Source organism: Ochotona curzoniae, unplaced genomic scaffold (assembly GCF_017591425.1).
Source record: "Ochotona curzoniae isolate NIBS_2020 unplaced genomic scaffold, NIBS_Ocur_1.0 contig_43, whole genome shotgun sequence".
NCBI classification, from domain to species: Eukaryota; Metazoa; Chordata; class Mammalia; order Lagomorpha; family Ochotonidae; genus Ochotona; species Ochotona curzoniae.
The window spans coordinates 429,209-441,057 of NW_024466218.1; the positions used below are offsets into that span (position 1 = coordinate 429,209).

At 44.6% G+C, this 11,849-nt stretch overlaps 1 protein-coding gene across 2 annotated transcripts; it reads left to right on the plus strand.

Moving 5' to 3' along the window:
* On the plus strand, positions 1–10,091 carry SNRPD1 (small nuclear ribonucleoprotein D1 polypeptide). 2 transcript variants are annotated; one of them, XM_040984787.1, is made up of 4 exons: positions 1–138; positions 6,849–6,925; positions 8,725–8,916; positions 9,914–10,091. In XM_040984787.1, the coding sequence occupies exons 1-4, from the start codon at positions 125–127 to the stop codon at positions 9,988–9,990; spliced, it is 360 nt and encodes a 119-aa protein (XP_040840721.1). In that variant the 5' UTR covers positions 1–124; the 3' UTR covers positions 9,991–10,091. The 2 variants fall into 2 exon arrangements, with proteins under 2 accessions (XP_040840721.1, XP_040840722.1); XM_040984788.1 differs by having other exon boundaries at positions 9–138; positions 8,848–8,916.
* Positions 10,092–11,849: the final 1,758 nt, after the last annotated feature.

The following is an 11,849-nucleotide window of genomic DNA, read 5'->3' on the forward strand; positions in this document are numbered from 1 at the left end:
GCGCGCTCTCTACGTCCGGAGCTTCTGCAGTAGGCGTTTCCGGCCATTCATCGGCCCTGGTCGGTCTGGGCTTGGCGCGTCCTCTGCGTTATCGGCCAGAAAAGGGGGCAGTTAGGCCGCCAGGATGAAGCTCGTGAGGTGAGGCGCTGACGGGGCGCGGCGGCGGCCGGGAAGGGCGGGCGGGCGCCGGGGTGGGCCGCTGTGCTGCCCGGGCGGCCGGCGGCGGGAAAGCCGCGTGCGTGCGGCCTGCTAACGGCCTGCGGCGCCCGCCGCGCGCGCATCATGGCTGCTCCCGGGGGCCTGGCTGGTCGCGGCGTGGGCCTGGCTGGTCGCGGCGTGGGCCTGCCTGGTTCCCGGGGCAGGGGGGCTTGCAGGTGTCCTGCAGTTCCTTTGCCGACCCGTTCTCTTTGTGCGCGTGGCCGCCGGAGTTTATCTTGGATGGAAGGGAAGCCCACTTGGAATTAAAAAAAAAAAGGTGTTCATCAGAGGGGAAGTCTGATCCGTACACTGCGGTTTGGAAGCTCTGGCCTCTTTGGCGGCTGGTGTTGCTCGTCGTTCGTAGCCGTGGTGTGGGTGTTTTCGCGTGGACACAGCCTGCAGCCCCGCGGCGGCGGCTTCTCTGCGCTAACCAGCAATGCGGATTACTGGCCGCTTTTCTCTCCTCGTGAGTCCGGGGCTGTCGCTGTTGCCCCCTTCTCGTGCACCTGTTGAACCTGCTCTGTGCTGGTGGTGGGATTTTTTAGAATTTAAGACAGAATCCCTCCCTTGCCACTTTGTATTTATTACTGAAGTCAGGTGGTTACCGTCTAGTGTGTTTGAAATAATATATAGTTAATCTTTGTGCGTGCCTTTATGGGTAAGACACTGAATGTTAACCTTTAATAATCACTTAGATTTGAATTATAACTTTGACTTGCTGTCTTGAACCTTAAATCTTTCCTTTTTTAAAATTCGGCTAGATTCATTTTGTCTCATTTGAAAATACCGCGTCATAATACATTTTCTGTAATTTTTAATGGCTGTACTGACTCTCATTCTGTGTCTTATGTTCAACCTGGACAGACATCTCTTAGCAAATAGTTTGATGGGTTTGTATGTTCAATATCTTTCTGTTTCCACTGGTGGCATTTTTGTCATTTTTGCCGTTGCCTTAAACAAAAACCTGGGCGATGAACTTTATTTCCTCTGACATCTGAGAACCACAGCCTTGATAGATCTATTTTCTGTGCAGTTCTCTTTGGGTTTTGAATTGGAATAGTGTGCTTTTGGTTGCTGAAGATTACCATGTTATTTGAATATTTGATGGTTTACGTAGTGGAGAAATTATCAAAATATAATCATCTGGTTCCTTGTCTCAGGCAGGCAGAAATGACCATCCTCCCTTCCGTGTCAGTTACCACCACTGGCTTGGATACTTTTAAACTGAAATTCAGTGTATATTTTCTGAGTGGAAAAATTCTACACTGGTGTGATCCACAGCCCTGTCCTGATAAGTACCAAGCCCTTCCAGGTCAACTTCTCCGTATCCTCAAGGCAACAGGTTGCTTCCATTGCAGTTTAGCCTGTCCTGCAGTTTCTTGTTTGACATCCTACCATATGTCTTTTTGTGTAACATTTCCTTACTTTACACACTTAGGGAAGGTTCACCCACATTGTGGCAAATGTTATGGCACATTTCCCAAGTGCCACAATAGCTGGTGTGGGGCTGTGTTCCACTGCCCCCCATATTATTTAAAAAATTTTAAATGCTGGGTAGGAGGGTGTAACTCTAAGAAATATCCAACCAGCTTTCTAAGTGATTCTACCCTTTTACACTTCTTACTAGGAATATGTTAGAATCTCACAAAATACTCACCAGATTTTGTTGTTGTCCGTGGGTGTGCAGTAATGGTTCCTTAAGAGTTTTAGTTTGTATTTTTCTTTTATTATTTTTATTACAAAGTCAGATATACAGAGAGGAGGAGAGACAGAAAGATCGTCCGTCTGATGATTCACTCCCCAAGTGAGTGCAACGTCTGGTGCTGTGCCAAACTGGAGCCTGGAGCCAGGAACCTCTTCCAGTCTCCCACGTGGGTGCAGGGTCCCAAGGCTTTGGGCCGTCCTCAACTGCTTTCCCAGGTTACAAGCAGGGAGCTGGATAGGAAGTGGAGCTGCCGGGATTAGAACCGGCGCCCATATGGGATGCCGGTGTGTTCAAGGGAGGACCTTAGCCACACCGCTGGGCCCTAGTTTGTATTTTTCTAATGACTAATGCTCATTGGCTATTTGCATCTCTGTTGTGAAATGCATATTCAAATATTTTGTTTATCTTGATGATCTTTTTATTACTGAATTGTAAGAAATCTGTATTTTCTGGATACCAGTCCTGAGTTAGATATATTTTATACCAGTTGGTATTTTAATTTTCATTTCATTACTACTTTATTTCCCTCCCTCTCTTTTCACTCTTTTTAAAAGATATATTTATTTAGGTTATTTATTTAGGTTTATTTTAGGCAGAGAGAGATCTTCCATTTCCTAGTTCATTTCTCAAACAAACTGGGTCAGGCTAAAGCCAGGGGCCTGGAGCTCCATCTAGGACTGCTGTGTGGGTCACATGGCCCAGGCACTTGGCCTGCATCTGCTGCTTTCTCGGGCTCATTAGCAGGGAGCTGTGTGGGAGGTGCAGCAGCCAGGACGCAAACCAGTCCCCACTTGGTATGTTGTCACTGTAGGCAGCAGCTTTACCCTCTGTGTCAGTGTTGACCCCAGTAGTGTCTCTTAATGAGCAGTTTGTTTTGAGGAAGTCTTAATTTATGAGCATTTTCTTTGTACTGTCAAAATAACACACCTCTACATTCAGATCATGACGATATTCTATTTTTTTCAAATAGAATTTTGCATATTTAGGATACGGTCAATCTTGAGTTTTGATAAATGTTGTTCATTTTCCCTGTGAATTTCCAGTTATGCCAGCATCATTTGTGGAAAATTTACCCTTTTCCCCTGTACCTTTTTAATGTGACTGGAAAGTCAAACATCTAGATTGTAAATCTATTTCTAGGTTCTTTGTTCTATTTCATTGATCAGTTTATTGTTCCTTATTTCTTGGTTGGGTAGTTTATACTACTGTAGCAACCTAATTTGCCTTCCTAGAATTTATACTTTTATTTAAAATCCATCCTTTGAATGTTCACCCTAGGTTTTCTTTAAAGACAGTACTTTTCACCTAATGCCTAAGATGCTTAAATGGTTAAATGCTTGGTGCTAGTCTCCTGCTAATCCAGACCATTGAGCAGAAATGGCTCAATGATTTGAGTTCTTGCCACCCATGCATTCCTGGATTGAATTCCTAGTTCCTAGCTTTGCCATTGGTCCCAGCTCCAGTCATTTATTTTTATTGGAAAGGCAGGTTTAGAGAGAGAAGCAGAGACAGATCTTCCATCTGCTGGTTCACTCCCCAAGTGGCTGCAGTGGCTGGGTCTCATTTGATCCAAATCCAGGAGCTGCTTCTGGGTTTCTGACATAGGTGTTGGAGTGTCCTCAGCTGCTTTCCCAGGCCACAAGCAGGGAGCTGGATGGGAAGTGGAGCAGCTGGAACACAAACTGGTGCCTACATGAGTTTCCAGCGTGTGCAAGGTGAGAATTTAGCCAGTGGGCCATCGCACTGGACCCTATCTATAATACTTAAAAAGATTGGCTCTCTGATTATTGAATCAGTTGGCCAACATTATTCAGTGCCTGTTACAATTCACGATAGTCATTAGGAAGAATAATGTTTCTACAAGGGTGCTGTTGAGTGTGATCAGTGCTATCAATGATAGGATCTGCAAAGTGTATATTGTAAACTAGGCATTTTGAATGTGAACTGTTAGATGGTGTTGTGAGGTTACTATGTACTTCCTTGGATGTGCTGTGGGATCATGGTTATCTGGGAGAACATCCTCATTTAGGAAGTAGATACTCAAGTGTCATAAATGCCTGCAATTTATTGTAGATGATAAGGTGATACTGTGAAAGTCTACAGTGTGTGTGTGTGTGTGTGTGTGTGTGTGTGTGTGTGTGTGTGTGTGTGAAGGCTAAATAGGGGCAACACTTTAACACTGTATGAGCCCTTCAACTTTTCTTTCTCTGCAATGAAACATAATTTAAAAAAAAAAAAAGAGTCTCAGTATAAAAATGCTTGTTTTCACTTTAGCTGAAGGGTAGAGAGACCCAGGCAGATCTCTGTCCACTGCTTAACTCCCCTAGGTCTGCAGCATGTGAAGCTGGGCCAGGCCAAGGCACCAGCTGGAGCCTGGTTTCCCTCGTGGGTGCTAGCGCCACTAGAGTGCTGGAGCCATCATCTCTTGCCTCCTGTTGCGCATATAAGCACTAAACTAATTGGGATCTGAACCCTGGCACCCCAGTGAGAGATATGAGCATTTCAAACAGGGTCTTGACCAAATGCACTTACATATTATTCAGGCAGCAGGCCTTTTTTAGTTGAGGAAAACAGTAAGTTAGACTTTTACTTTACTTTTTTTTTTTTTAAGGTTTATTTATTTGTATTGAAAGGCAAATATACAGAGAGGAGGAGACAGAGAGGAAGATCTTCCATCCAGTGTTTCACTCCCCTACTGGCTGCAATGGCTGGAGCTGAGAGATCTGAAGCCACGAACCAGGAGCCTCTTCTGGGTCTCCCACATGGTGCAGGGTCTCAAGGCTTTGGGCTGTCCTTGGCTGCTTTCCCATGCCACAAGCAGGGAACTGGATGGGAAGTGGAGCTGCTGGGATTAGAACTCGTGCCCATATGGGATCCTGGTGCATGCAAGGCGAGGACTTTAGCCACTAGGCTATTGCGCTGTGCCCTAGACAGTTACTTTTTTTTTTTTTTAAGATTTATTTTTATTATTTTTTCATTGGAAAGGCGGATATACAGAGAGGAGAGACAGAGAGGAAGATCTTCCGTCCGATGATTCACTCCCCAAGTGAGCGCAACGGGCCGATACTATGCCAATCCGAAGCCAGGAGCCTCTTCTGGGTCTCCCACGTGGGTGCAGGTTCCCAAAGCTTTGGGCCGTCCTCGACTGCTTTCCCGGGCCACAGGCAGGGAGCTGGAAGGGAAGCGGGGCTGCCGGGATTAGAACCGGCACCCATATGGGATCCCGGGCGTGCAAGGCGAGGACCTTTAACCACTTGCGCCACCGCGCCGGGCCCGACAGTTACTTTTTGCTGCACAGAAAAATCACCTCTAGGTGTGTTAAAACTCTTAAAAATAAAAGTAAGCCACTGTTTATGGTCTTAGCACAGAAAAAAAAAAAAGCCATCATCATCAGCAAAGCACATGCCCCAGAAGGATTTACTGATTAGCATGTGAAAGGGTTTTTTTTTTCAGATTTATTTATTTCATTGGAGTCAGATACGCAGAGTGAAAGAGACAGAAGATTTTTCGTCCACTGATTCACTCACCAAGTAGCTGTAACAGGCGCTTTCTCCAGGTCTCCCACATGGGTACAGGTGCCAAGGCTTTGGGCCATCCTGGACTGCTCTCCCACAGCAGGGAGCTGGATGGGAAGCAGAGCATCCGGGATATGAACCAGTACTCATATGGGATCCCTGCCTGTGCAAGGGGAGGACTTTAGCTACTAGGCTACCACATCTGACCCAACAAGTGCAAGTTTTATGACCAAAGAAACCATGAACAAACTTGAGTGACTGGCAAAGTGGGGGAAAAAAGAAAAACTCAATCTAATTATAATTGTGTGAATAATTTAAATATAGTTCATGAAAGATATACAGATTTCTCAGATTAACTCACTAGTGAAAACCAAATTGTACATTTCCCTTAATCAAATTGACAAAAACTGGTATTAACTGGGCTTGTAATAGCCATGACTTGGACGTTTGTATCCATTGGCATGGTTAATAAATTATGACATTATCATATAGAGAATAATGCCTAGCACTTGGGCTAGCGTTATGCAGTTGGTTAGGTCACAGGCTGATGCTAGCAACCCAGTTTCACCGCTAGTGGGAAAGCAACAGAACACGTCATGCCAAGAACTTGTGGGACAGCTGGCTGGTAAAGAAATGGTTCTGTATAGTAGTATGGAAATAATTTGAGTTAAACTGCAGAATGTGAGTGGCAGATTACAGAAGTCATTAAAATATAGCCCAGTGTATGCAAAGTAAATCTTAACGTATGTTTAGGAATGCATATAGAAGGATCTGGAAATCCCAAACACAGAAGGGTTTAGGAATGGAGATTTTTGCTTAAACACCTACCAGAAGAATGTAATCTTTACCAGTGACAAGTTGTTTTTGTTTTTTGAAGGGGCGCTCCCATCTACTAGTTCACTCCCCGTGCCTACAGCAGCTGCAGGAACTACTGCACATCTCCTTGGGGCTGGTAGGGGTCTGATCACCAAACGCTCACCCGGGGTTTTGTGAGGGGTGTGCTAGCAGGAAGCTGGATGCCAAGCAGTGGGAGGACTCAAATCCAGCTCTCTGCCAGGGGGTACAGAGCTCTGAGCCGCCAGGTGAAACACCACCCCAGTTCTTGATTGCTTTTTAATGACTTATGAGTCTGGGATCTTGTATGCATTTGAGGTTAATATGCATAATGAAGAATTTAGGAGGGTTTGAGAATCAGAAATGTTCAAATGATAATTGATACTAATGTTACTAAGTTCCTTCATAAATGCCAAGGCATAATTCAGGGAAAATTATGTTATATGTGTATGGTGAATAGAAATTGATGCAGATTTTCAACAAGTAAAAATTTTACTCTTTCAACTTAACATGATTTTAAAATGTTAAAGGTGCCAGAAATTGAAATCTTATTCTGTCTTTATAGATTTTTGATCTTATTCTAACTGTCTTTATAGATTTTTGATGAAATTGAGTCATGAAACTGTAACCATTGAATTGAAGAATGGAACACAGGTCCATGGAACTATCACAGGTATGGAGATGAGGCGGCTTTATTCTTCATCTGTTACAAGGAACTCACTTCTGTTTTAATTATAGTGCAGATCACTAAGGAACGTAAGAACCAGAATCCTAGTCATTTCCCATTGCTCATTGCTAACTGCAATATTTTCAGCTTTTGTAATTTCTGCTTTGCTTGTTTAGCTAAGAAACTGAACTTACAGGCCTGACAGCCTATGAGACATTTGTCCAGTCACACTGACAGAGCATTCCTCTAAACAAAGACCCCTGGTGTGTCCTTTAGATAACACTTGCTCAAAGTGCATCCCCATAGCAACTCCCACTCAATGTAAGAGAAAGGTTGTAAGAGTAGCCTCCATACTTGACCAGTAGTGGGCCCAGTGCTGGCTGGTGTCCCGGCCTCGAACGCACCTTAATCCCATATGGCACTGGCTCCCATCCAGCTCCCTGCCTTTGGCCTGGGAAAGAAAGCAATCGAGGATGGCCGAAAGCCTTGGTACCCTGCACCCATGCAGGAGCCCCCAAAGAAGTTCCTGGATCCTGGCTTCAGATCGCTGCAGCTCCGGTTGTGGTCACTTGGGGGAGTGAATCAGCAAACAGGAGATTTTCCTCTCTGTATATCTGACTTTGCATTAAAAAAAAAAATCTTTAAAAAAAAATAGTTGGCCAATAGTATGCCTCAGAGGTTGAATCACTAATAGTATGCTCCCTTAACCATTGCCACCACATGAATTGGCCCATCAATTTGCTTTGAAACTGACCTGTCCTATGTTTTAGAGATAAAATCCTAGGTAAATGAAGTGTCACAAAACTAATCCTCTGATTGGCTGTTTGACAGAATAAAAACCCTGCAATTTTGTGGTTCAGGATCTTCACTTTGGGGACCTGAGCTGGAATAAACCGCTCTTGCATTTCGCATCTACATTCAACTCCTGGCGATTCATTTGGGGGAACCCAGAGCTGCAGCAGCAGCAAAGGCCCAGGTCTGTGGTTGCTAGCTGCAGAACTGTAACGCTGACCTGGCACGACTGACTGCACAGAGGCCCCGCAGCATCTGAAGCCATCTGCTGTTGCCCTAGGGCTGATCCAGGCATAATGTGGCTACTTCTTAGGATTATTTGACATTTTACTTAAGCCTCACTTTAAATACTTAAGACTACGACCAAACTGAATTATCTGGGTTATCCTGTTTTCTTGCTTTATTGCCTTTGCTTGTGTTTGTTTCTCTTTAAGATTTTATTTTTATTTCTGCTGCAAATCCGGATATACAGAGAGGAAGATCTTCTGCCCAATGATTCACTCCCCAAGTGGCCGCAAGGGCCTGAGCTGTGCCAATACAAAGCCAGGAGCCCGGAGTCTTCCGGGTTTCCCACATGGGCACAGGGTCCCAGGGCACTGGGCCATCCTCGACTGCTTTCTCAGGCCACAAGCAGGGAACTGGATGGGAAGTGGGGCTGCTGGGATTAGAACTGGTGTTGAAATGGGATCCTGGCACTTGCAAGGCGAGGACTTTAGCTGCCTAGCTACCGTGCTGGGCCCTCTTTGAATGTTAACTCTTCTAAAATGTATTTGAAATTTTTTACTTCAGAATTTTGTGCTTTCTTTTCATTCTTGAAGGAAAGAAGTAGGAGTATCTTAAGTATCTATACTGAATACTCTGTAGGAATGAAAGAATACAGACTTGGCTGACATTATTCCTTCATTTACTCATTGCATATGTGCTAATTTCATTTGTACCAGAGTACCTACTGTGGCTTCATAGATTGATTGTTTGCTTTCCTTTTTATATCGGTAACTCTTTGTCCCACTCAGGTGTCGATGTCAGCATGAATACACATCTTAAAGCTGTGAAAATGACCCTGAAGAACAGAGAGCCCGTGCAGCTGGAAACACTGAGCATCCGAGGAAACAACATTCGATATTTTATTCTACCAGACAGCTTGCCTCTGGACACATTACTTGTGGATGTTGAGCCTAAGGTGAAATCTAAGAAAAGAGAAGCTGGTAAGTTGGAGGGATTGTAAATGTTCTTTATGAATAAATTACACTACAATTTATTTAAAGTAACAACGCTGTCCAACAATACAGAAGATTTTGATGTTTAAATTTTCCTATACCTGCCATGTATGCATTTGTATTTTATTATTTTTAGAGATTTATTTATTTTTATTGGAAAATCAGATATACAAAGAAGAGAGGAGATAGGAAGATCTTCCATCAGCTGATTTCACTCCCCAAGCGGGCAGAACAGACAGTGCTGGGCCAATCTGAAGCCAGGTTCCAGGAGCTTCTTCTTGGTCTCCCATGTGGGTGCAGAGTCCTAAAGCTTTGGCTCATCCTCTACTGCTTTCCCAGGCCATAAACAGGGTTGGGAAGCGGGGCCATCGGAATTAGAACTAGTGCTCATATGGAATCCTGGCGCTTTCAAGGTGAGGACTCCACTAGCCACTAGGCTACCGTGCCGGGCCCGGGAAAAGTATTTTTAAAAAAACAAACTTGAAACATTTCTGAATAGAAACCTTTAAATGAAGCAATTATTATGTAAGAAAAAACTACAGCCTGGCACAGTGATTCCATTGGCTGATCCTCCACCTTCAAACGCTGGAATCCCATTTGGATGCTGGTTCGTGTCCTGTCTCCTTGAGGCATGGTAAAGAAGCTCATGGCTTTCGATAGACTGAGTTCTGGCTCTTGAGGCCACTCGGGGTGATCAACAATCAAAGTTCTTTGTCTCTTCCCTCTGTAAATCTGCCTTTCCAATAAAAATGAGTAAATCTTCAAAAAAAAAAAAAGAGAAAGAATGAACTTTGCCTAAGTCACGATAATGATGTGTTGCACTGGGGGGTGATATCTAATTAATTGGAGAAAAACCAAAGGCTTGCTTTTCCTGTGATGTTCGTGAGGTCTCAAGGCGAGAGCAGGTGTGTAGGTCACTGGTGTCTGACGGCTAGGTCCCCGGGCCACAGACAGAAAGGACTGACTGGCTTTGCTCTGCTCTCAGTTGCAGGAAGAGGCCGAGGCCGAGGCCGAGGAAGAGGACGTGGCCGTGGCAGAGGACGAGGGGGTCCCAGGCGATAATGGCTCTCATGATTACTGGTTCAGAGTGATGAATGACTTTGCGTATTTTTTGTACAGGTTTTTTTTTGTTTGTCACTTTTTAATAAACGTTAAGTGTTGGACAGAGTTGTCTATTGACTGTATCACATTAATTTTAGTATTTTCATATGTATGAAATTGTTCTTGTGAAAGCTAAGCAGTTCTAACAGTTCTCAAATGATTCAAATGATTATTCTTTAATTTTTTCATTTAGTTTTCTTTTTTTTTTAGTGCAAGTGTGAGAGATCATATACCTTTTTACTTCATATACACCAAATATTTGTTACTTTACTCTTGAGTCGGATATATAGAGAGGAGGAGAGACAGAAAAGACTTCCATCCGATGATTCACTCCCCAAGTGACCGCAGCAGCTGCTGCTACGCCAATCCAAAGACAGGAGCCAGGAACTTCCTCTAGGTCTCCCATGTGGGTGTAGGGTCCCAAGGCTTTGGGCCATCCTCAACTACCTTCCCAGGTCACAATCAGGGAGCCGGATGGGAAGTGGGGCAGCCGGAATTAGAACCAGTGCCCATATGGGATCCCATCATGTTCAAGGCGAGGACTTTAGCTATTAGGCCACTGCACCGGGCCTAGATGCAGGGTTCTAAGACTTTAGACCATCCTTGACTGCTTTCCCAGGCCACAAACAAGGAGCTGAATGGACAATGGAGCAGACAGACAAGAACCCAAAGAGAGGATTAGCCAGTTGAGCCACTGTGTTGGCACCAAACGGGCATTCCTAATTAAAGTCCAACAGTTTCACAATAGGGGTTATACAAGTATGGCTTAGTATTTTGAACGGTATTGACAGGCATTAATGTAATAACTCTGATCAGTGTCAGTATATAATTTAACATGTGATATCTATGCCACAACATTAACCTAGATTATCCTTAACAAGGTTGTCATAGGGCATGTTGTGTTAGTGCCTCAAGACCTTGCCTGGCATGCACCCGGTTCCCATATGGGCACCGGTTCTAATCCCAGCAGTCCTGCTTCCCATCCAGCTCCCTGCTTGTGGCCTGAGAAAGCAGTTGTGGATGTTCTAAAGCCTTGGGACCCTGCACCTTCGTTGGAGACCCAGAAGAGTCTCCGGGATCCTGGTTTCAGATCGGCTGACCTCTGGCTGTTGCAGCCACTTTGGGAGTGAAGATCTTTCTGTCTCTCCTCTGTATATCTGCCTGTCCAATAAAAAAAAAAAAAGTAAGACTGGGCCCGGCGCGGTGGCGCAAGTGGTTAAAGGTCCTCGCCTTGCACGCCCGGGATCCCATATGGGCGCCGGTTCTAATCCCGGCAGCCCCGCTTCCCTTCCAGCTCCCTGCCTGTGGCCTGGGAAAGCAGTCGAGGACGGCCCAAAGCTTTGGGAACCTGCACCCGCGTGGGACACCCAGAAGAGGCTCCTGGCTTCGGATTGGCATAGTATCGGCCCGTTGCGCTCACTTGGGGAGTGAATCATCGGATGGAAGATCTTCCTCTCTGCCTCTCCTCTCTGTACATCTGCCTTTCCAATAACAAAATAATAAAAATAAATCTTTAAAAAAAAAAAGTAAGACTGTCATAAAGACATTTTATAGCATTTTAAAGTTTTACTTATTTGAAAGGTAGAGTTACAGAAAGAGACAGAGATCTTCCATTCACTTTCCAAATGACTGCAACATCTAGGGGTTTTCCAGGCTAAGTCACGACCTTGGAACTCTATCCATGTTCTCCGTGTAAGTGGCAGGAAGACAGGGAACCAGACCATTTTCACTGCTTCAACCAGGTGCATAATGCTGATATTTATGTGAAATTCTGGCAGATTGACAACAGGATTATTCTGAAGCGAACTTTTTCAAAATTC